Source organism: Nipponia nippon, unplaced genomic scaffold (genome assembly GCF_047370975.1).
Source record: "Nipponia nippon isolate SJK-2023a ecotype South Korea unplaced genomic scaffold, ASM4737097v1 scaffold_4, whole genome shotgun sequence".
Lineage (NCBI taxonomy): Eukaryota > Metazoa > Chordata > Aves > Pelecaniformes > Threskiornithidae > Nipponia > Nipponia nippon.
The window spans coordinates 87,826,346-87,851,390 of NW_028262358.1; the positions used below are offsets into that span (position 1 = coordinate 87,826,346).

Genomic DNA, 25,045 nt, shown 5'->3' on the forward strand with positions numbered 1-25,045 from the left:
AGTCTCTCTTACAAGCCTGCATTTTTCACAGGCACTTCCTATGGGCAAACCACCAGTGACATCGAAGCATTACACCAAGCATACCATCATATTGATCAGTCTTTGGGAGACACTGAGGAGCAAAAACTGCATGATTCTGCAATGGCAGTCTTGGAATGCTTAGCGCAAGGTGTTTCACAAAATAATGACATCTATTCAAAAAACATGTCAACTATTGAATCAGGTAAACACCTCAAAGGAAGGCATGTATTATACAAGCATGTAAAATGAATGAACTAGTAATATCTTTAATACTTCATTTATGAAACATTTTTAAATGTTGCCCCTTTTACAAATATTTTTCTAAGTTGTTTTTCATTCATTGATTTCTTTATTCTATTTTGCACTTATTAGATTTACCTACTGTGGAAGAATTGATGAAACCAATTAAAGGACATTCATGTAATATCAGAAGTTTTGATGTGGAGCCTGAAAGGTATTTATTTCAGAATGCATTTTAAGAATTGTAATAACTTAAGTCCATTAACTGTGGAAAAACAGCTTGCTAAATAACTCATCTGTCTCTTTCCCTAATTAAACAGTGAAATGTCATCATGTCTTGCACTGGCGTTATGGCATTTGCAGTGAATTGTAAAATGAATATACAGGGTTAATTGGTTTAGAACAGGGATTCCCAAACTTTGTTTGAGTGATAAGGAGCAAAGTTTGCCAAGTCATTTGGAGGAGTGTTCCTCACTCTCACAGCTATCGCAGCTAGGGTCTCTGCTTTCTCAGTCTTCTGCTCTTTCCCCTCATCTAGGGTCTCTGCTTTCTTAGTCTTCTGCTCTTTCCCCTCGTACATGGATTTCAGCCCACGTCCTATCCTAGCTCTCCAACCTCCATAATCTAAGATCAAATCCTCTTACTCTGCTTGCTCTCGTGATTCTTACTAACCTATGCTCCATACCTCCTTCTGGTTTGCTCCAACTGTTGTGACTAGAGCAGAAAGCACAGGCCCTGTAACTATCAGAAATAGGTTATGCTTAGCAAATGAGTTTCAGGAGCTTATCGCATAGCAGCACCCAGCAGAAATTACCATTCATTGTTTTATTAGCATTAATTTCATGCTTGCAGATGTTCATCTTGTAGCCCAGTTTGGTACCCCCACAAAAACAGTCACTGCTGGGAAATAGCTCTTGTTCCACAGCGTAGGAGTGAATCTATACAACTAAATCTGCAACGTTGTTCTTAAAAGGAGCCTAGTGGCTCTTTCAAATTCAAGCAGTCTTTACAGCTGATACCTAAAGGAAAAATCATAGAATCATAGAATACCAGGTTGGAAGGGACCTCAAGGATCATCTGGTCCAACCTTTCAAGCACGATCTAGACGAAATGGCCCAGCACCATGTCCAGCTGAGTCTTAAACGTGTTCAGTGTAACGGAGTCAACCACTTCCCTGGGGAGATTATTCCAATGATTGACTGTTCTCATTGTGAAAAATTTACCTCTCGCGTCCAGTCGGAATCTCCCTGGGAGTAACTTGTACCCGTTACCCCTTGTCCTCACCATGTGACTCCTTGTAAAAAGGGAGTCTCCATCTTCTTTGTAGCTCCCCTTTAAGTACTGGGACATGGTGATGAGATCACCTCTAAGCCTCCTTTTCTCAAGGCTGAACAAACCCAGCTCTCTCAGCCTGTCCTCATACGGCAGGCTTCCCAGACCCTTGGTCATCTTGGTGGCCCTTCTCTGGACCCCTTCCAGCCTGTCCACATCTTTTTTGTATAACGGGGACCAGAACTGTACACAGTATTCCAGGTGTGGTCTGACAAGCGCCGAGTAGAGAGGGATAATGACTTCTTTATCTCTGCTGGTGATGTCCTTTTTGATGCAACCGAGCATCCTATTGGTCTTCTTGGCCGCAGCAGCACACAGTTCGCTCATATTGAGCTTCCTGTCCACCAGGACCCCCAGGTCCCTCTTCACGGAGCTGCTCTCTAGCCAGGTGGATCCCAGTCTGAGCTGCACTCCTGGATTATGTTTTCCCAGGTGCAAGACCTTACACTTGTCTTTGTTAAACTTCATAAGGTTGTTGTTAGCCCGCTTTTCCAGCCTATCCAGATCTTCCTGCAGGGTGGCTTTCCCTTCCAGAGTGTCTACTTCCCCACTCAATTTGGTGTCATCAGCAAACTTCATCAGTGTACACTTGATCCCATCATCCAGATCACTTATGAAGATATTGAATAGTGTTGGGCCCAATATCGATCCCTGGGAGACCCCACTTGTGACGGGTTGCCAGTTTGAAAAAGAGCCATTTACCACCACCCTTTGGGTGCGGCCCGTCAGCCAATTCCTCACCCACTGCACAGACCACTTATCCAGGCCGTAACGCATCCGTTTCTCTAGGAGGAGGCCATGCGGAACTGTATCGAAAGCCTTGGAGAAGTCCAAGTAGACAACGTCGACCGCTTGCCCCGTGTCAACCGAGCAGGTCACTTTATCATAGAAAGCTACCAGATTTGTCAGGCACGATCTGCCCTTGGTGAAGCCGTGTTGGCATTTCCCAATCACGTGCTTCATTTGACTCATGATGGCCCCCAGGAAGATCTGTTCCATAACTTTCCCGGGGATTGAAGTAAGACTGATGGGCCTATAATTACCCAGATCCTCCCTTGAGCCCTTCTTGTAGATAGGGGTAACATTTGCCTTCCTCCAGTCCCCTGGGACATCCCCCAGTCTCCACGACTTCTTGAAGATTATAGAGAGTGGCCCCGCAATGACATCAGCCAGCCCTCTCAACACCCTCAGCTGGATAAAAATGGCCCACTTTTTCTGGAGTGGTAGAAAAGCAAAGGGCAAAAGTCTTATTATATATGACTTTATTCCTTTCTCTCTTGTAGTCCTGTGAAACTGGTAGGCAACACAGCAAATGACCTCATCAGCCACTCACCCTTTAAGGAGCACCAGAATAATATGGTTTGGGAGACAAACTTATTTGAAAAAATTAACAGAGAAGAGACCATCTTCCTGCAGACAGCTGTGAATGACGATAACTTGCAGAGGGTGACTGAGAAAGAAATTCAGACCAGTGAAGTACAGCCTGATGTACTAAGAGAAAAAATAGTACAAGACGCTCTGCTTTCACAAGGCAGCAAAACTAAACAAGTAAGTAGTATCAACCAGTTTTTTATTATATGGAAATACATTTTAAATGTGTATATTTTTAGACTGCCTGTCATTTGATTATGCTCTGATGTTTAGAAATTGAGAGACTGTTGAAACTTTCTTGAAACTCTCATGAAACTCTCTCTCTTGAAACTCTCATGTTACCATTGCTGTTGTTAGAGGTAGCCAAATCCGGTGGGCTTTGGGACCCACGGGATTCTTCCTGTCCCAGCCCAATATGTGCAAGCCTGCTGTGGTTCCATGTCCCCAGCTGCAGCTATTAGCGAGTCTGAGCACGTGTTCCCGTTGGGGTGACATATATAAAGACACACAGGCTCAGAATAGAGAGCATACCTACAGAGAGGACAGTTCGAAATACAGTTCAATAAGAATATAAGAGAGACTGAAATGATCAATGTAGGGCCTAGTCAGACAAGTGTACTGACCAGCAACCTGGTCATGTCACCAGCTTCTTTAATCTTATGTTCCCCCTGTTTCCCACACTTGTTCCTGCTTGATCCACCTTAATCTCTCCCTTTACCCAGTTTTTGTCCTTTCCCTACACATCCTGTAGGTTTTGCACATTCTCACAATCCTCTCAAACATTCCATAACAAGATTTACATAATCCCAAGTCTTCTCCCTGCATCCCCAAATTCTCTTCTCCTTTCATCCCCTAAATTAGCCCCACACTCCTTTAGGCAAGCACCTCCTCTGTCTGCAGGGCATTGCAGGGAGAGAGGTTGTTTGGCTGATTCATCCTGGTGGACTTCCCACCAGGGCCAACAGGCTAAGCTTTCTCATTTGCTGGTCTTAAGAGTTGTGTGCTCTGGTTTTGATGATCAAGCTTAGTAGGGTTCTTCTGCCTGCCGTTGTTCCTTTCTTCATCCCTGGGTTTCAGTGTTCACTGAGCCTTTAGTCACCAGCTACCTGCTTTGGTAAGCTAAAGATCCTGTAATGTAATACAACTTCCCAGAACAATTAAACGGAGCCAGTACAAAATATTTGCACTACGTATACTTCTGCAGTAGTAAAATTCTGCAAAATGACATACTATTAATTTGGTTAAAAATAATGCTTCCCTCCACTCCGAGTCTTACAGCTGTGTAATTCTGTTAACTGGTTCTGTGTTCTTTTAGCAGTGAAAACTACCTTCAGATTACACTAGAGCCTAAAACTTGTTTTAAACAAATGTGCTCTATCACAGGCTCTTCAGTCTTGTTCCTTGAAGAATGAAAGATCAGAATCAATGACAACTAAACCAATGTTATACAAGAATATGAGAAGTCCAGCACCTTTACATAAAAAGAAATCTTCATATGGTCCTCATGGGGTGGTTAGAAGTTCTGGGTATGGGAAACCCACTTCACTCTCAAAACAGTCTTTTCCAGTTAATGAAAAGAAAACACCAAAAGAAACTTTCAAAAAGACCAGTGTGAAAGCCAAAAGTCCTGCAGATAGAGCAAGATCTAAAGGTAATTCTATTGTAAGAAGCCTGAGTTTTAAGAGCCAGAGAGCTTTGCTGTTTGTGCTTCACATTAAAAAAAAAAATCAAAATGTAGAAGACATTTAAACCCAAATGCAATTAAGTCCTGATTTTTTTCTATATCACCATGAAGTTGCTGGAAGAGAGACTTTTAAATAAAGCTTTGCACTGTAGTCTTGTTTCATTTCCACTCACATATAGCACCACTATGTTTGAGACTTACCTATTGTTTACCAATCGGACCATAACAATAGAAAAAGCTGGTGTGCAAAAGTAAGTATATACAAGTTATATTTTTCATTACAGTAAATGCAAAGATTTGCTGACACATTCACTTCTGTGTGTGATGCCAAATTTCTACTCTCAGCTTCTTTTTATCTTTGCTTTCCTAGAGTACAAAGAAAGCAATAAAAAGAAAGTCCTATTTTCTGTTTATGCCTCTTGTAACACTAAGGAAAGGAGAATACCAATGTAGTCCTGTGAAAGCTGAGTTGCAAGTAAAGGACTGAACTTTTTTATTTTTGAGTGAAGCCTGAAGAGTTTCATAAGATAATTCAGCTTAGCATCTTTGCAGGCGATGTTTGCTATCTCTGAGGCATGGGAAAATAATTCAACGGATGCTGAGGTTTTAGCACACTTCTAGCATGTAATGCTTTTAAAAAACCTGCAGGTAGTGTTGGGAAGCAGTTTCAGATTATGTTGCCCGTCTCGGGGAGATGCTTCAGTGGCAGCTGTCAAACTAAGGGACCTTAGTTCCTCAGTGCATTGCTGTGGCGCTTCCTGGAGAAGAGGAGGGTGTACAGGCAGATGGAGGTGGCGAAGTGAATGATGAGTCCCAAAAAAATGAGGCCACTAGCCTCATTCAAACATGTTCTTACATCTCTAGCTATAGCCATTCTCCATAGCAATTTTAGGTGACTTGAGGAGTTAATCTCACCAGGATGCATTCTGCAGGGACCTCTAAAGCTAGGAAGAGAATGGCATTGAATCAAACAATCCCCCAACCATCAGTACGAAGGGAGAAGCTTTGTGAGGGGATAGTGTGAGAAATGTAAAAAGTATTAAGGACAATGATCATTGCCTGTTTGTTTTCAGGTATGACATTCCTAAGCTGGAGCTCTTAGCTTAAATTGGTATAGGCAGAAATGAAATGGCAGTTGTAGTTACTATCTGTATTTCAGAAGACTTAAGATGTGAATAGTTCCATCTATGTTAGTTACTCTCTAGGGGAAACTTCCCTCATTTTTAATTTCCAGACAGGTTGCTACTTGATGCAACAAATAAATGTTGCATGTCTTTGTATGCTGTCTGCACTCCAAAGTCCATTTTGAAAATTGCTGTGTCTTACCTTCACCATAGCTTGAAATATATTGTATTTCTGTATACTTAGATAACTGGCCACTTCTCGAGCAGAGAACTGAGGTTAACCTTGTTTCATGAAGGATTTATTATCCAGCTACTTGTTTCGGTTGTTCCCTTGGGGTTTTGTTTTATCTTGTCATCGGTTCCTTACTTTAAAAAAAAAAAACAAAACCAAAAAAAACCCCCACAAACCTACATTTTCCATGATGTCTCATTGCTTTCAGGTTTCTGTATTTAATTCAAAATTCAGGTTGTAGAATACTTTATTTATATGCCTAAGGGGTGGATCACGTGAATAGATTTTTTTGAAATGACATTAAATTCTGAATTTAATTTTGTTCTATTTTACTTTCTGCCTAAATGAAGAAGTCTTATTTGCTACTAGGATAATAAGATCTGCAACAAACGAACCAGCTTCAAAGGGAAGTATTAACAGAGTTATGTCTGGCCAATCAGTTGTTAATAATCTTGGACACCAGGCTATGGATTATTGCAGGCAGTATCAGCATGTAAGTAATAATCAGTGATGCTCTTAATTATGGTATGTACAGCTTGGTTTGCAAGCCTATTTTGTCAAGGCTTTTAATAATTATCACAAAATTGGAAAATGCTGAAATATTCCATTTACTTAAAGTTGGAATGCTTATTAATTTCTAAAAATTACTATTTTGTGGTAGAAAAGGGGAAATTTTTAAATAAAACTTTTAAGTAAAAGTATTCTGTTATGAATGTTAAGTAGTACTACTGTTTGGGGTTTTTTTTCTATTTTCATTGCATTGAATACTTAATAGTCTCTTCTAACATCTCCAAAATGACTGAATTTGCAGCACCATGATGGATTTTCCTTCTTCCTTATAAACTGTATAAAAAATTATTCATTGAATACCTAAATCATTACTGCTTTTCAAAAAGTAAGATGCATAATAGAAGAATTCCAGTAGCTGTGTACTGGCTCTCATATGAGAAGTGTATATTTCTTGTTGTTTTTTTGGCTTGTTTTCCTCATACATATTTTGGAAATGAGAAAGTAGCTCATTAAAGTAAATGCAAGATGTTTTGCTATGTTGTTTGTTTGTTTTTTTCTTTTCAAGTGCCTTAAGTGGTTGCTAAGAGCCAGACAAGCCAGTTAAATAAAATTGATGAGCGGAATTTTTGGTAAACATTCAGCTCGGTGTAATGTTTCCCTGATTTTTTTCTCTTCACTAGGATTTACCATTTTCTCCTATCAAAAGTTGTGATAGAGAACTATATTTGCTAAAACGAGTACAAGTTGCAGAGGAGGACCTGAACACAGCTCGTGATTTGATTCAACAGCTAACCAGCACGGTTTCAGAAAAAGAGAAAGAAATAGAGACAAAGATAGTAGAACTGAAAACACAGCATGAAAAAGAGCTTTCTCGGTTGGGTCAGGAAAACTATGTTCTTCAGAGTAAGGTACTTTATCATCTTGTATCCCATTACTACAGAACAAGAGAAACATTGCTTCTGAAAATTAAATTGATGTTATTTTACATGAGTTGTTAATGAGCAAAAAATCCAGATTTACACACCCACTGCTAGTTTGTAAATGCATACCTGCTGTTACATTTATCGCCCATAAGACGTGATCTTTTCTTTTTTTTGTTTTCTACAGAGATAAACTATGTTATCCCGAGTTCCTTTAGTTTGCTATTTTGAGAGTTCTGCAGCAGGTTTTTTGCAAAGATTTAACTTACTTTTATGTAAAAAAAAAAAAAATTAATAAGAGATTAACAGATACCACTTGTTATAGATAACCTGTAAGACTATGTTGAGATGTTGTTTATTTTTTGATGCATTTTTCAATATTGTGTTTTGTCTATATGGTATATTTCCAGGGTTATTCCACTATACCTTCCTGTCTAGATACGTAAGAATAGAAGAGGGAGGGTAAAACTAACTTTTCCCAAACTTTTTATACTTTGTTCCTGTTTTGTAATCGTTCTGTAAAACTCCAATAAGAAGACTGGCTCATGGCTTTGCTTTCCTATCTTAATTAAAAGATTGACCTATTTATATTGTAAAAGTGTAGTCTTGTAGAGAATTCCATATTGCTAACAAAACTTTCTTCTTAATTGTGTGTCTTTTTCTTTCTGAAAGTTAAGAAGTATGGAAGAGCTGACTCAAGAAAAGAGGTGGACCCATCATACAGCAACAGTTCCCGTCACTGAAGAAAAACTGGCACAAATACAAAAAGAAATTGAAGATCAAGAGGTCATTATTCAAGGTTATCAACAGGTATACCACAGCATATTGAGCTGTGTTCTAGCCAGTTTCAGAAACAAAATTGTTTAATGGTTACTACTTTTCTGTTGAAAACGGTTATCTTGCTATCTGAAAAGTGGATGAAATTTAGGTGTGAAGGGCAAACATACGTGTTTTGTACATACAAACATACATTTGCACGTTTAAAAAGTATTTCAGACATGTTTAGTTTGGGCTGTTTTTCCATGATTCCATGTAACTGTTCTAAACTGTAAAAATATACTGACTTGTCAGTTGAGAACTAGGAAAATACTTTATGGCCAATAAAGAACCACAAACTTTTTGCCCCAAATGTAGCAGAAAACTAGTATTTTTAAGCAAAATTAGAAATTTGGAAGGTTCTGTTTTTAAGATGTTTTTCACAGGATCTGAGCAGCTGATTGCAAGGAAACCCTATTAGTGTGCCTGATTTTTATTACTTAGTCCTAAGCGTAGAAATGGATAATGCAAGCTTAATAATCCTTTCGAATACTTGCAGTTGTAAAATCAAATAGGTTAGTTTAATCAGCTTCCAGCTGGTGCTCAGCACCATTTGTTGGTATAGGCACAATGTGTTGCCGGTATGGCTGTGAGCATCCCGAATCGGTGACGGTTTGTGTCCATGGGATTGGAGCATGAGCAGGCTGAGCTCTGATCTATCACCACCCATCCATGTGTGTGCTTTTAGAATATAGTTTGGGATAGCTTTGCAGAGGAACTGGCCTAGGTTCTCCAGAGTGAACAGACACTTGGAGGAGATTGTAGAGGTCACTGTATACTACTTTAGCATAAGGATAATGAAAGTAGATATCCATTTTAGAAACTTAGTAATCAAACATTTAGTGTTTGCTTCCACTGTTCCAGTAGGCAAACTATGCAAGTCATAGACAATTGTTTTTGAACTGGATAAAACAGTAATTTATGAACATTCTTTAACTTTGTCTGTCTCATCTTAGGAAAATGAGAGGTTATACAAACAAATGAAAGAGCTACAAATCCAAAACAAAAAAAATGAGGAACGAATGTTTAAGGAGAATCAGTGTTTAATGTCTGAATTAATAGCCCTAAGGTAGGCTCATTTAAACATCTGACCTAAAATCTCTGGAGTTTTCAGCTGTGTTTATTAATTTGTTTATGAAGAATCATTGCAGAGTCTGTCAGGTGCAGGTTTTCCAGTGTTTCTTGGGTTTGTGGTTTTGTTTCGTCTTTTGAGAATTGATTTATGTTGATTATAGGCACTTAATTCTTAGTCATCTTGCTGGTGTTGAAGACCTGTGGGAAGACTAGAGTCTTCCATTTGGTGAATATTTCAATGCTAAAATTCAAATACTTTTATTCATATCAGAATGTGTAATATGTGTACTACACATGTTCTGGTATTACAGCTCTGCACATGTGTCAAAATGGTTTGATACTGTTGTACTGTTGATACAGTAGATCAGGGGCCACAAGAGATCCTGGTAGCAGATGAACCATTAGATTCACTGCACTGTAGGTTCTGTAAGATTTGCATCCTGTGCTAGCAATGAGGAAAAAAACTAGAAGTTGCATGTACTTCTAATTTACAAATCTTTGCTTGGAAGAGGCCTGTAGATGAGTTCCACTGATACAGAGTAGGTTTTGTTTCTCTCCCTTGTGTAGTCCCAACAAACAAGTTTGTGCAAGGTGATTTCACCTTACAGGTGAAATTTTTTGGTATAAAGATGTAGTACCAAGTTGCTTCTTTCTTTGTTTTGAGCCTGTGCGGATCGACTTTGTGGTACCATTTGGGGGGGGGGGGGGGTGTTTGTTTTTTAGTACACCACTGTTTGTATGCCAAGTCACCACATTGCATGACTGGTTTTGCTGTTGCTGTTTAGAGAAAAGATAGAGAAGACTAATATCCACTCACGAATTGTGCAGGATTCTGAACCAGCCAGAAATCAGAGTTTCACAGAACTGATTTCAGAGCTTCGAGCAGCACAGGTAGGTGTATACCAAGCCTATTTGTCATGTGTCCTTACGAAAAATGCATAACCATCCATATTGTAGGCTAATAACGTAAGTTAAGTAGTAGAGCATGCTACTCTTCTAGTATGAATTATTTGCCACACTTGTATATCACAAATGTCTCATCAAATGAACTTTCAGAAGTAATCCCCTAAGACACAGATTCACTGAAAGAAGTGCAGTGTTGCCATGTTTACTGGCAATTCTGAAATATCTTGTGAGAGCTTGCAGGAAGCAGGGGTATCTCTATAGCTTTCCCACATAAGACAAATCCAGAAAAGTGTTTATCCTTGCTCTGTCCCAAGTAAGTTCTAGAAAAGAACATCAGAGTGAAAAGAATTGTTTGTTATTCACTCATGTAACTTTTTATGTAGTCCTACAGATGCTTGTGTTTTTGAGGGAGGGTGTTTGGTAAGCATCATGTTAAAATTAAAAGTTTTCAGGAACTTCTGTTGCTCTGCTTACTGCAAGTCAGGACTGTTCTGGTACATACTTCTTCTGATAGTTAGACCAGAAATTAAAAGCTGCTTCTTCTGTTTGTTTTTCTGGGAGGGGGTTGGGGGGGTGGGGTGTGTTTGTTTTTGTTTGGGGTTTTTTGTTTGGTTGGTTTTGGGTTTTTTTTGTTTTTGTTTGTTTGAAAAGAAAAACCAACAAAAAAACCCCAAACAAACAACAACTGTTTAGGTAGGTGATAAGAGGATCTGGATCCAGTTAGCTTCAGGACCAGCGGAGGCGTTCCTGGTCTGATAGAGCTGACTTGGAGTTCTTAAGACTCCAGGCGCTCCCTCAGTTCCAGCCTCATAGGTGCTGCTGCCACACTTCCTTGCCCTTAGGTCCAGCCTGTAATGAGACTGAACACGAGATCCAAAGATGAAGAGACGCACACAGACAACACTAACACAGTCAGGCACACGGATAACAGAGAGAGCAGTGCCTTTGCTCGCACCATGGAAATACTAACAGTACTCTTGGACAAAACACAAGGAGCACATACAGATTGATCTTATTCAGGAGATAAGGACAGGAGTTCAGTAGCAGTGACACACGTACATGCACATGCTGGCCCTAGACTCTTGGTCTGTTTACTGGCCGGCCCCAGAATCTCAGCCCCGCCCCCGCCGTTGCTGCTCCCTGTACCTATGGATCCCTAGGACCAAGGGCCTCTGTCTCCAGAGACTGGCACTGAGACCTTTCATCCTACTTAGTCTTGAAGTTTGCTAGTGATCACACGTAAACAAACAGAGCAGAATGCAGCAGAAAATGGTGAGAAATAGAATGTAGTAAGATGAACTGTTGGACAATACATCTGTCCATTTAAGCGACAGTCTTAAGTCTTAGAAATAAGTAAAGCCATTTTCTTTACTGACCATCTCAAAAGGCAGATGTTTTCTACTTCTAAGACAGTTATGTAAGACTTATTTAAAAAAACGGTATTTTTTTTTTTATGTTTAGCTTAAGTTTTCCCATGCTCTGCTATAGCAAGGCCTGAGAATAATACCAAAACTAGAAAACCTCATTGCTGCTGTGGTCTGACGCAACTGTTGTGATTTAATTTTTATGGTGAAAAAGCATGTTCAGGTTTTTTGTATGACAATTTGTGTTTACTTTTTCTTGTCTTACTGTTTTCTCTAAAACTCAGAAGGAAGAAACTAAATTACAAGAAGAGATAAGATGTCTCAAACAAGATAAGCAAGCTCTTGAGGTAGACTTGGGACAAGCGAAGAAGGAGAGAGATTTAGCAAAAGTCCAGATTGAATCCACATCAGGTAAAGCACCTTCATTTTGTTGAATAATTTTGCCTAGTCTGTGCTTCACTAAATAAATACGTAACTAAAACTTCTTTGTTATTAAAATATTACTTAGTCAAATGCATCTAGACCATTTCCAAATATCATCTAAACTTCTAATAAAAGCATACAGTGAAGGACATGCTACAGTACCTTTGGCACTCTGTTAGAAAGCCTTTTCTTGTATCCAGCAAAGCTCTTTGTTGTTGCCTAAGTTTGATTTCTTGCCCATCTTCCGCTGGGCATGGAAAACAGACGATTCCATTTATATGAAAACTCTGTTCTTAAGAGATTAACTGTGTTACATCTTAGTCTCCTATGTAGATCTTGCCCGTTTTTTACCTCTAACTTATGCCTTGTGACTTTTTTTTTTTCTAACATTCTTATCAGAACTCTTTCCAGTTTGACTTTAGCTTTCTTAATGAGAGAGGGACAGAAAACAGACTCTTTCACTTCCAATATCAGGCATCAAAAGTGCTAAGACCTGTGGTATTTACCTCCATGTCTCTTCAAAATACTTAGCCCCTAAATGGGAGGAGTACGATCAATACATACCTAAGCATGTATTCTATATTGTCGATCATGTTAAACTGTGAACCATTGAGTACTACTATGTATGAGAGAGAAAATGGTTTTTTCAAATACTGTTGCATTTAAAATCCTAATTAGGGTCTGGTTTTAAAACCTTACTGCAGTAACAGGATTGTCAAAAGAGTAAATGTATGAAATGTGCTGAGAAGGATAGTGTTGACTAACTACTTCAATACATAATTACTAATAAAACAATACTAAGGATGTTTTATTCTTGTAGGTGAGAAGTCTTATGAATTAAAAGTTATGGAAGAATCATACAAACAGGAAATTACTCATTTAAAAAGACGACTTCAGTGGTATGCAGAAAATCAAGATCTTCTGGATAAAGATGCAGCCCGTCTTAAAGATGCAAGAGAAGAAATTGAGAAACTAAAACTAGAGGTGATAATATCTAGCTTTATCTAAGAAGTTGGAACTTAAAATTATTTCTTTTCCAGTGATGAATATAATGTAATTCTATCCTTCATAATAATCCCATTTTTTTCAAGAAAAAGCATGTAAACTCTTTATAACCTTTAAATCAATCGTGGAGTCTTTGTATGCAAAATTGATATTACTCCATATGCAGTGAGAGTGAGAGTGCAGAATGCTTTAAACCTGGTTTTGCTTCTATTGGACGTCTTGATAATGCTTCTGGAAACAAAAGTATTGTGTTTCCTTAAAACTTGCGAATTTCTTGACTAAGAAAAGCCTGGAGCAGAGGAGGCTGAGGGGAGACCTTATTGCTCTCTACAACTACCTGAAGGGAAGTTGTAGCGAGGTGGGGGTCGGTCTCTTCTCACAAGTAACGAGTGATAGGACGAGAGGAAACGGCCTCAAGCTGGGCCAGGGGAGGTTTAGGTTGGATATTAGGAAAAACTTCTTCACCGAGAGGGTGGTCAAGCATTGGACCAGGCTGCCAGGGAAGTGGTTGAGTCTCCATCCCTGAAGGTATTTAAAGAACGGATAGATACGGTGCTTGAAGACGTGGTATAGATGGACTTGGCAGTGATAGGTTGACGGTTGGACTCGATGATCTTAAGGGTCTTTTCCAACCTTGACGATTCTGTGATTCTATGATTCTATGAAAAGGAAGTCCATGGTTACATTAACAACCTGGAACATCCCTTTTGTCATTCTCTTGTCCTCCTTTTTACTCCATGGTAGCCTAGGCAACACTTTTTTTTTCTCTTAAGTACCGGTTCTAAATTTGTTCTTAGAAAAGTTCTCTGGTTGCTGTAGTAGGGAGGAAAAAGCCAAAACACTGGAAATACAAAGCAAGAAAAAATTAAAACACGCATCTTGAATAGTTCTGAGATTCGCATCGCCTGCTTGTCAGTAGATTTGACTTAGGATTCACAGAAATAAAGAATTTTACCAGTGATAAAATATAATTGATCTTGGAATTTTTTCATGGTGTTTTATTAGAGAGATCAAAGATGAAAGGAGGTGCTTCCGAAGGAGCAGCCAGGGAAGGAGATCCCTTAAACATATCAAACTTTGATCAGTGTATCATTGCTGTGAAAGAAAATATTTTTATTTTCATTTTCTCCAGGATGGACTGGTGTTTAAAAACAATAAAGAGCTTTGACTTCATAGAAACAATCAGATTAGTCAAACTATGCTGGCATAAAAGCATTAGTTATGCTAACATTGCCAATGTGAGAGAGAAATCAAGATAGGAATACTTCCAAGTATACAAGGTGTAATATCCCTGTACAATGATCATAGTGGCTGATAAAGGTAGGAAATTCAATTTTAGATTAAAGCTCTGAGTCTTTGTGGCCAGACTTTATGGCAGTGCAGGAGCATTAGCTATCCAGTTCTTTCCACTGATCCTGCAAGTCAGCATTTATTTAGGCACAACATAACATTGCTTTTTGGCTGTTTCTACATCTCATCACGGAGCATAGCCTTGCAAATCACAAACTATTTCCTTAACTCACCCTGAATTCATGTAATGCGCTGTAGTACTTTGTATTATAGGTTGTTAACCAAGCCTGCACACTGCAAGTATAGGAGAAAGAAGCAGGTTTACTGGTCAGAAGAGAAGAATGTCCCAGAGCTGAAGTTCTCTTCTAGATTTCTGTAGCTAGTTTCAGCTCCTTTGATCTTAAGTGGCTTGAAGAAGCTGTAACTTAGTTTAAGAACCTGAAGAATCAGTTAGTACAGAAATTACTGTTACCCGTTTTTAAGTTGCAGAATACTTCCATTATATTGTGTGTGTTTGAAATGCTTACTTTTGTACTACAGGACAATGTCTCTATATATTTCAATTTATTTTCTCATAAATTGGATAGGTTGAGAAGCTCAGAGCTGAAGCTGGAGATCAGTGTGTGCAACAGAAGAAACGTTTGCAAGATAGAGCAGCAGATGCTAAAAGAATTCAGGATCTTGAGCGACAAGTATGCAATAATAGAACTGTGTTTCGTTTAACCTTTATTTCAGATAAGGTCTCTTACAACACTTACCAGCCCTTTCATAAGGATAAAGCATTGAGTGAAGCCCTATGATAAAGTGACTTGTGCTATGGAACACTCTTAATGCAAAAAGCTACAATTATTTACTTAGAAAGGGCTCTTCTGCTAGTATGTTCTAATAAGCTATTTACTGATAACCCTTTTAAAATCCTTTAGCATTAACATACTGTTTAGAGTTTCCTGGAAAGGGCCAAGAGGGCAAAAGCACTCATAAGCTTTCTGTTTATCTTCTAAGACTCCTTCTGACTATGTTCAGTCATCCCTTAATGTTATGACCAATTTCAACGATGTTGATTCAAGAGTAGGGTGTTAAGTTTTATTGGATTCCTACGAGTTTCATGAAAACTGGGGGAGTAGAGACCTTAAAACCCATGTTTCTACTGAGGAAAAGTCAGGTGGAAGTGGGCCTTTCTGAATTTTAGGAGATGGCAGCTGCATTTGGTAGGGATGTGGGACAAATGGGAAAGAGCCTCTATGGTATTCTAATGTGATAGATAACAGAGGGGCTTGTTATTAGTCTTGCATGGAAGGTGTTATTTTATTGCAGACTCCAAAATAAAAGGCATATAATCTGTTGTTGGGAGAGTAATTTCAATACTGTTACGAAATATCTCTGTAGCAGTTGGAAAAGTAGAACATGAATGTAAGTCCAGAAAAAAGGCAAATACTTTAACAGCATTAAGAGCCATATACGACTTAAGTGCTAAGAAAGTAAATAAAAAGTCCATTTGACATAAGACAATCTGAAGTCCACAGCAATATTTTGTTTAAGATGATGTATAAGTCAATCAGTAAGAGATGATGAGTCTTGCTTTTCTGTAAACAGTAACATAAATTTAAACAATGTAAAAAAAATCTCAACATACGCATTTCTAGTTTTTATTCTTCACCCAGCTTAAGTAGATAACATTTTTAACATTCTGTCACTTAGTTCACTTTTCATTAGAACTTTATTCTTTTTGACTTCCGACTTAATTTTCTTTTTGATAGATCAGAGAAATGGAAGGAATTCTAAAAAGAAGGTATCCAAATTCTTTGCCTGCTTTGATTTATGCTGCTGCTGCTGCTGAGAAAACTAATGATCTTTCAGCTAAAACAAACACAGTTGATTTTTTGGAGAGAAGAATAAAAAAGTTAGAAACAGAACTTGAAGGTAAAGATGATGAAGCTAAAAAAAGTCTCCGTGCCATGGAACAACAATTTCAAAAAATAAAGGTAAAAGTTGGAGGCTTGTTGAGTAGTCTACTCTGCAGGTAACAGTCACAAGGTTACTGGGGTCTAACAAAGAGTAGTGGTGAAAACTGAAGGCAAAGACCACATTCAGGGGAAAAAAAATTGAAAGAATTTATAACCAGAATTTCAGTAGCTTCAACACCTAAGATAAAAAGAGCATTGAAATTGTCAGAGTGGTATTGAAACTGAGGGCAAGTTCTTGAGGCATAATAATTTAATTCTTACAATTAAGGTAAGTGGGTTTCATCCTGTGGGTCAGGATGAAAGCAGGTTTAGCTGCTCACCTAATTCCTTGCTGCACCAAAGACTGTTGTTTCAAAGGGTCTGCTGACAGCAGGGAACGTCTGGGAACACTAAACATTCTATCCAAAAACGTTAGGAAGCATGGAAGTCTGGCATTTTACTTCGAGGAAAAGGTGAACTGCGCAGGTGCTTAATGAGCAGGAAGGGAAAGCATTGGCTAGTTGTTCCTCCTTTTCTCCATGTGAATACCTCATCATGCTTTCCTTGGAGGCTATCCAGGCTATTAAGAAGGGTTAGGTTTTCCTCAGGTCATTAAGAAGAAAGATTCTGTGTCTCTCTGAATTCATACTTCTATATCATACTTCTAAATAAATAAAAATAAAAATCTGTCCTGTTACAATTTAAGATGTTTTTAAAAATGTGAAGTACAATTTTGAGGCATGTGACAGTTATGTTTGCAAACTGACACATGGAAAATACGTAATGACAGATTTTTAAAAAATTAAAGACTTCTTGCTGTATTAAAATAAGATGTTACTTTGCCTGTCCGAGTTGATAACATCTGAAGAGAACTCAATTATATAAAAATGAAATAGTTTCTTGTCAACCTAATTTTATTTCCCATAGTTACTGCATTCATTGTGAGTAGAGGATTACTTTGTAGTAAATGTTTTGAGTAATTGTGTTCTACAGCAGACTTAAGTTTGCTTCACATAATTTTTTCACTCACTGATTTCTGAACTGATTGAGTAGTGTTGTTAGTAATACTGATGTGTATCCTGTCTTGTGAAATCTTGCTTCAGATGTGCAGTAATTTAAAGAGTAATAGGAAGAGCTAATAATAAAAGTACATTTGAGGAAACTGCTTTTTCTTCCCCTCCTCCCACTCCCCTCCCTTAGATACAGTATGAGCAAAGACTTGTAGAGCTTGAGCAACTGCTTGCCTACAAATTTATGAGCAAATCACCAAAACTGAACGGTGATAAAGCCAGTTCTACAGAACTTGAACAGGAGCTTCAGAATCTAAAGAAGACCCATCAGATCACCGTTAAAAACCTCCAGACAGAAATTGAAAACCTTAAAAGTCAAAATTCCCAATTAAAGCTCAGAAGTAAAAAGGATAATAAAGACTTAGAGTCCCTGGACTCTCACATGAAACAAGGTAACACAAAAGATAGACTGCTAAAACTAAATGAAGAACTGGTCACCAAAAATAGAGAAATACAAGACCTTACAAAAACTGTAGAGAAACTTCAAAAAGAAAGGATGATGATGTTGTCTGATAATAATTTGAGAAATAAAACTGGTAATAAGGAAAACTCTACAGAGATCTTGAAAAAGAATACCTCAGATAAAAGGAATTCCAGCAACAGTGAAGCCTTTCTAAGCATTTTCAACAATGACAAAATATACCAACCGCATACCTTTTCCGATTCTAATCTCTCGGAAGTTCTGCAAGAAAATGCACAGCTGAAAGAGGAGCTAGAAAGATTGTCTCTAGAAATGAACCAGCAGAGGGTGAAGTCTCAAGCAACACTGGCTTATTCTGAAAATAACATACGAAGGTAAATGCTCAACATGTTCCTTTAAAAACCTTGTTAAAGTGTTGGCTGATACAGCATTGAAGTGACAGGTTAACATGTCAGCCATGTGTGAAGCTAGCTTATACTTGGCCAATGTTCTCTGTAAATTTCATTTTTACTGTTTGTTTTTGGTTTGGGGTTTTTTTTGGTTTTGGTTTGTTTTGGTTTTTTTGTGTTTGTTTTTTTAGAGCAGTGCACTGTCACGATTCTTTCTATAGGCAAACCTCTATTAATCCTTCTTATTAATGCTACAGTTCATCATGGTTTTGATTAAAAAGATCTCGGTATAAATCATTGTATTTTAGATGCTTTGTATTTGCGTTGTATAGCATTAATATTTGGTACACATACCTTCCTTCAAACTGGGGTATGCTTTCAGTGGGATTTATTTGACCAACTGTAGAAACTTTACACTTCACCTAGTCTCCCTTAGATCCCTTCATAGTCAAAGTAGAGGAAATTGTCCTGTTTAGATTGCAACACATTCTGTTCTAAAACAGATACTTGAAATAGGAGAGCTGAATTATGATTTAAAAGCATTTATTTTCTCTCCTTTTTTTTTTATAAGAGGAGCCAAAAAAGGTGATTTGGCTGAGTTTTCTGTATTCTAGCTGCCTCTGGTTAAATGAGGCACATATCCAACATTGTGGGCTTCCCATCCTGTCATGCCTCCAGAGCAGTAGAAGTAACGGTGGTGCTATCTTGCGAGGTTTTGTTACGGAATTTCAAAGATATGCTGCCTTTAACATTTTTGATATTTTATATGTTCAAGTGAGAAACTTTGCCGCATTTTTGAAGAACTGTCTGTAGCTGCTTTACTAGATCTTATTTTCGTCTCTCTCTGTTCAGGATACAGGAAGACACAGCAGAATACATTGCATCTCTGAAAGCTTCCCATCAGAGGGAACTGGAGAAGATTCTTTGCCAGCACGCAAAGGAGCATTCTGCTTCTAAAGTAGCTGAACTAAACAGCCGAATTTCAACACAAGAGGTAGAATACAGTAGATACATTCATCATATATAGATATTTATTTCTAGATTACTATAAACTTGTATCTTTCTTTGAAGTAGGATCTATTGTTTCAAAAATGGGCCTGTGCCGCTGTATTCAGAGAATCACGGAATGGCTGAGGTAGGGACAGACCTCTGGAGGACATCCTGTCCAACCCCCCTGCTCAAGCAGGGTAATCTAGAGCCAGCTGCTCAGGACCATGTCCAGATGGCTTTTGAATATCTCCAAGAAGGGAGATTCCACAACCTCTCTAGGCTTAGAGACCCAAACAAGTGCTTGGTCGCCCTCACAGTAAAGAAGTTTTCCTTCTGTTCAAACAGAACCTCCTGTATTTCAGTTTGTGGCCTTTGCCGCTTCTCCTGTCACTGGATACCACTGGAAAGAGCCTGGCTCTGTTGGCTTTGCACCCTCTCTTCAGATATTTATAAACATTGATGAGATCTCCCTGAGCCTTCTCTCCTCCAGGCTAAACAGTCTCAGCTCTCTCAGCCTTTCCTTATATGAGAGATGCTCCGGTCCCTTCATCATCTCATGGCCCTTTGCAGACTCTCTCCAGTAGCTCCATGTCTCTGGCCCTGGGGAACCCAGAACTGGACACAGTACTCCAGGTGTGGCCTCACCAGAGCTAAGTAGAGGGGAAGGATCACCTTCCTTGACCAGCTGGCAACATTCATACTAATACAGCCCAGGATACCATTAGCCTTTTGTTCAACTCTGTGTCCACCAGGACAGCCAGGTCCTTTTCTGCAAAGCTGGTTTCCAGCTGGGTGGCCCCAGCATATACTGGTGCCTGGGGTTGTTCCTCCCCAGGAGCAGCACTTTGCACTTCCCTTTGTTGAACTTCATGAGGTCCCTTTCAGCCCATTTCTCCAGCCTGTCAAGGACCCCCTGGGTGGCAGCACAACCCTCTGGTGTTATCAGCCACTCCTCCCAGTTTTAAGTGACCTGCAAACTTGCTGAGGGTGTGCTCTGCCCCATCATCCAGATCATTAATGAAGATGTTAAACAGGATTGGACCCAGGACTGACAATTCTTACACACCACGTACCCCCCCGCCCCCAAATTACTGGCCTCCAGCTTGACTTCATTACACTCATTGCCACCCTCTGGCCCAGCCATTTAAGTCAGTTTGCAGTCCACCTCACTGTCTGCTCATCCAACCCATACTTCATCAGCTTCTCTGTGAGGATCTTACAGGAGACAGTGTTGAAGGCCTTACTACTGAAATCCCGGTAGGCAAAGCCAGTCATTTCATGAGGGTTACGAGGTTGGTCAAGCATGATTTCCACTCTGTGAATCCATGCTTACTACTCATAATCACCTTCTTGTCCTTTATGTGGCTGCCAGGTTTCCAGGATTAGTTGTTCCATCACTTTCCCAGGGTGAGGTGAGGCTGACTAGCCTGTAGTTCCCTGCATCCTCCTCCTTGCCCTTTTTGAAGGTAGGAGTGACATTTGCCCTCGGCACACATGGTTGCAGCTCATCGGGGCCATGGACTTATGTATGTGCAGTTTGCATAAGTATTCCCTGACCAGATCATCTTCCACCAAGGGTGTGTCTTCCTCATCCCAGACTTGCCCCCTAGTCTCTGGGGCCTTGGATTCCTGAAGGCCAGTCTTGCTAGTAAAGACTGAGGTGAAGAAGGCATTCAGTACCTCAGCCTCTTCCATGTCCTGGGTCACCAGGGCCCCTGCCCCGTTCATCAGCAGGCCCACGTTTTCTCTAGTCTTCTGTTAGCCGCTTAGGTACTTACAGAAGTCCTTCTTGTTGCCTTTGCCAGTCTCACCAGATTCAGTTCCAGGTGGGCTTGGGCTTTCCTAACCCCATCTCTGCATGCTCAGACAGTGTCTCTATATTCCTCCAGGGTTACCTGTCCTTGTTCCTACCGTCTGTATGCTTCCTTTTTATGTTTGAGTTTTGCCAGGAGTTTCTTGTTCATCCATGCAGGCCTCTTGGTGTTTTTGCCTGACTTTCTGCTTGTTGGGATGGACCACTCTTGAGCTTGGAGGAGGTGATCCTTGAATGTCAGCCAGCTTTCTTGGGTGCCTCTTCACCCCCTCAGGGCCCCATCCCATGGGATTCTTTCAGGCAGATCTTTGAAGAGGTCAAAGTCTGCTCTCCTGAAGTCCAGGGTTGTGATCATGCTTTTTGGCCTGCTCCCTCCTCTCAGGATCCTGAACTCCACCAGCTCATGGTCACTGCAGCCAAGGTTGCCTTTGACATTCACATCCCCAACAAACCCTTCCTTGTCTGTGAGTTTAAGGCCCAGCAAAGCACCTCTCTTCACTGGGTCCTCTGTCACTTGGGTCAGGAAGTTGTTGTCAGTACTCTCCAGGAACCTCCTGGATTGCTTATGCCATGCTGTGTTGTTCCTCCAGCGGGTATCAGGGTGGTTGAAGTCCCCCATGAGGACCTGGGCCTCTGATTATATTTGTGCATTAAAATTTTGGGAGAAGTTTTACAAATGTTATGAAGGTAGAAAGAGCTATTGCATTCGGATTATTTCAGAACTTTCTTTAACTCAGGAAAGTAACTTGAAGACTGAGACTTGCTTTCATGTACGATGTACGTACGTGTGCACCATTTAACAATCCACGTAGAAGATTGTTAAATAACACACATGCACACGTGTTAGAGGTAGTATTGTTAATATATGCATCGCTTATACCTGCAGTACTACAATACTGATTGTATTTTTGGTGTATTTTTCCTGTAGAGGTCTTCACATATTGTTAATGATGACTATTTTTAACCTTTTTGTAGATATTAATAAAACATCTCCAAGAACAAATCAGTGAACAACAGAGGCATCAGGAAGCCCTTCTAGTTTCACAAATGCGAGAGGAACTCTTACAAAAAGAGGTATATTTAAATTTGGATTGGGGGTACCTTATACTAATAAAAGAGTTTTCACTTTCATCCTTGTAAAGCCTCAAATAATATATAGGAAATAAGTCTTAGAAACAGTATCTTTGTCAGTTGCTTCTACATCAGTTGTACCTGAGAATGCAATATATTTTTCTAATGTGAACAAGAGAACAACACAGCACAGAAGGAGGACCTTTGACCACCTTTGATGATGATATTGTTGTCATTATTATTATTGTCATCGTTATTATGTTAGAAATGTCTGACATCTGTATGAAAATTGATCAGCAGGTTAATCCAAGCATTCATAGGCTCTTCTTTGAGAGTTGTGGTGGGTAGTAAATAGACCACAGTACTTTTTCTCTATTAAAAGGATATTTTATTATTGTTTTCAAATTCTTTGTTCGGATAAAGCCTTCCACTTTTCATCCTTCATTGCCATAAAACTGACTTAAGCAATTATATTCTTGGTTTTCTTCTTTGATATCTATGAAACTTGAGGTCTCTTAAGAAGAGGTTAGTTGTAATAGTTCTGAAATTCACTGGGTTTGTGAGAGAGGTAGCTAGTTTTTTCCTAATCTTCTACTTCTATTAGTAGCATATAATCTAAAAATTACACTTGTTCATGTTTTCATTTTGGGGTTAATATTGTGGAAAATAGCTGCCTGTCTTTTAGCTCAAGCTTTTTGAACTATTGGCTATGCTTTTGTCGTTCTTAAAATGCTGCCAATCTTTTTTATCACCTCGTGGTCAGGAGGAGGATATAGCCTGTCTTAGCATTGTGCCTATGCTTACTTCACCATCTCCTTGATGCATGAACATTGCTAATTTTAATTTCATTTTGATAATACAGTAATTAACCTGCAAGTGTTATTAAAAATAATTCTCCTATTCTGTAAGGGACTGAGAACTCCAGACATTTAATCTTGTTTGCTACCCTTACTTAAAAGAAATAAAAGAATTATCAGTATGTGTTTAGTACATACTTAATATAATTAATCTTAGACTCACTAAATTCATTCAGGATTTATCTTATCCATGAAAAATTCCACCTCTGTTGTGAAGTATTTATAGAAGAGTGAAGGTTTGTAGGGGGAGAAAAAAGATCTCCTATTAAACAAGCTCTGTATTTGCAGAATAAAGGCTGGGTTCATATTATGAATCTAATGATAGATGCCGCCTTTCCATACAAAGCTCGTTTCACTCCAGTGACCTCAGTGTATATGTAATACTTCCTCCTGGGAAAACAGGGCGAGAGTACAATGAGACAAATGTTATTCAACAGATTTGTTTCTTCTATGCCTGTTTGCTTTACAGGTTATTAATGACAGTGATGGTTAAGAGGATGGTCATCCTATCTGACCCACACGTTACAGACTGAGTTCGAGATGCTGGCATTTAAGAAAATGTAATGGAGTGCCTTTGTTACAAAAATCATTGCAGGACTATACAGAGAGAAATATCAAAGTAAAGCCTTGCTTTTGCCCTCTACTATGATTGCTATATTTCAATAACAATCTGTGCTGCTTTTAAAATACATTTTAAGCATTAAATGGTTAAATAAGTTGAGCTGAAAAAAGGCAACCAAACCTGCAAATCTAATTAGTCATGACAGGGGAAACCACCGCCATTTGTAATAGGGTTGAGAGTCCTTTGTCTAAAATGGTGGTATCTCAAAAAAGGCAAGCTTTTTTCCTGAGGCTCACTGAAAGATTGCTATTTGAGTATTAATTTCAGAAATGCTGTTCAGGAATGTTTTCCATTAACTATATATTTCTCTTGCATAACAGCTTGCATGTAGCACAGCTTTGTATTTAACATAGTTCTGTTGCTGGCAAAATATATGGAACCCATTTTCTCCTGGGGCTTCTTCCCCCTCATAACATCTTCCCTGCATGAATTTTTCTTTAATTTAATTACGTGCTTGAGATCACACATCAGCACTTTCCTTCAGTGGGGCAACTTAGCAAACAAGCAGTAGCCACTCACTTTCACGGAACTTATGAAACTAAGACTTCTGCTCCTCTGACAAATGTGGCTGAAATTGGCCCACAGGTTCAAAGCTGCTGGAGAAATGGACAGGAAAAATGTAATAGAATCATAGAATCGTTAAGGTTGGAAAAGACCCTTAAGATCATCATTTCCAACTGTTAACCTATCACTGCCAAGTCCACCACTAAAGCATGTCCCTAAGCACCACATCTACCCGTCTTTTAAATACCTTCAGGGATGGAGACTCAACCACTTCCCTGGGCAGCCTGGTCCAATGCCTGACTACCCTTTCAGTGAAGAAGTTTTTCCTAATATCCAACGTAAAGCTCCCCTGGCCCAGCTTGAGGCCATTTCCTCTCGTCCTATTGCTTGTTCCTAGGGAGAAGAGACCGACCCCCCACCTCACTACAACCTCCTTTCAGGTAGTTGTAGAGACCAGTGAGGTCTCCCCTCAGCCTCCTCTTCTCCAGACTAAACAACCCCAGCTCCCTCAGCCGCTCCTCATAAGACTTGTGCTCTAGACCCTTCACCAGCTTTGTTGCCCTCCTCTGGACACGCTCCAGCACCTCGATGTCCTTCTTGTAGTGAGGGGCCCAAAACTGAACACAGTACTCGAGGTGCGGCCTCACCAGTGCCGAGTACAGGGGCACTATCAACCTTGCTGGTCCTGCTGGCCACACTATTCCTGATACAGGCCAGGATGCCATTGGCCCTCTTGTCCACCTGAGCACACTGCTGGCTCATGTTCAGGCGGCTGTCAACCAACACCCCCAGGTCCTTTTCAGCCAGGCAGCTCTCCAGCCACTCCTCCCCCAGCCTGTAGCGTTGCATGGGGTTGTTGTGACCCAAGTGCAGGACCCAACACTTAGCCTTGTTGAACCTCATGCAGTTGGCCCCGGCCCAATGATCCAGCCTGTCCAGGTCTCTCTGTAGGGCCTTCCTACCCTCCAGCAGATCAACACTTCCACCCAACTTGGTGTCATCTGCAAACTGAGTGAGGGTGCACTTGATCCCCTCATCCAGATCATCAGTGAA

The 25,045-nt window shown here is 39.7% G+C and overlaps 1 protein-coding gene across 7 annotated transcripts in view; it reads left to right on the forward strand.

Annotated features, from left to right (window-relative positions):
• The window catches only part of CEP162 (centrosomal protein 162), a 53,580-nt gene that overhangs the window by 21,913 nt on the left and 6,622 nt on the right, over positions 1–25,045 (forward strand). For all 7 annotated transcript variants that reach the window (XR_015708893.1, XM_087777109.1, XM_087777111.1 and 4 more), the window contains 16 exons: positions 32–223; positions 394–475; positions 2,877–3,141; positions 4,348–4,615; positions 6,355–6,497; positions 7,195–7,422; positions 8,107–8,244; positions 9,207–9,319; positions 10,110–10,215; positions 11,879–12,005; positions 12,838–13,001; positions 14,900–15,004; positions 16,070–16,294; positions 17,456–18,120; positions 18,988–19,129; positions 21,914–22,012. Coding sequence is in view for 6 of the 7 variants with exons in the window: in XM_087777109.1 (XP_087633235.1) it covers positions 32–223; positions 394–475; positions 2,877–3,141; positions 4,348–4,615; positions 6,355–6,497; positions 7,195–7,422; positions 8,107–8,244; positions 9,207–9,319; positions 10,110–10,215; positions 11,879–12,005; positions 12,838–13,001; positions 14,900–15,004; positions 16,070–16,294; positions 17,456–18,120; positions 18,988–19,129; positions 21,914–22,012 (3,062 nt within the window). In the remaining variant the exon portion in view is untranslated. The remainder of the gene's footprint in view (positions 1–31; positions 224–393; positions 476–2,876; positions 3,142–4,347; positions 4,616–6,354; positions 6,498–7,194; positions 7,423–8,106; positions 8,245–9,206; positions 9,320–10,109; positions 10,216–11,878; positions 12,006–12,837; positions 13,002–14,899; positions 15,005–16,069; positions 16,295–17,455; positions 18,121–18,987; positions 19,130–21,913; positions 22,013–25,045) is intronic.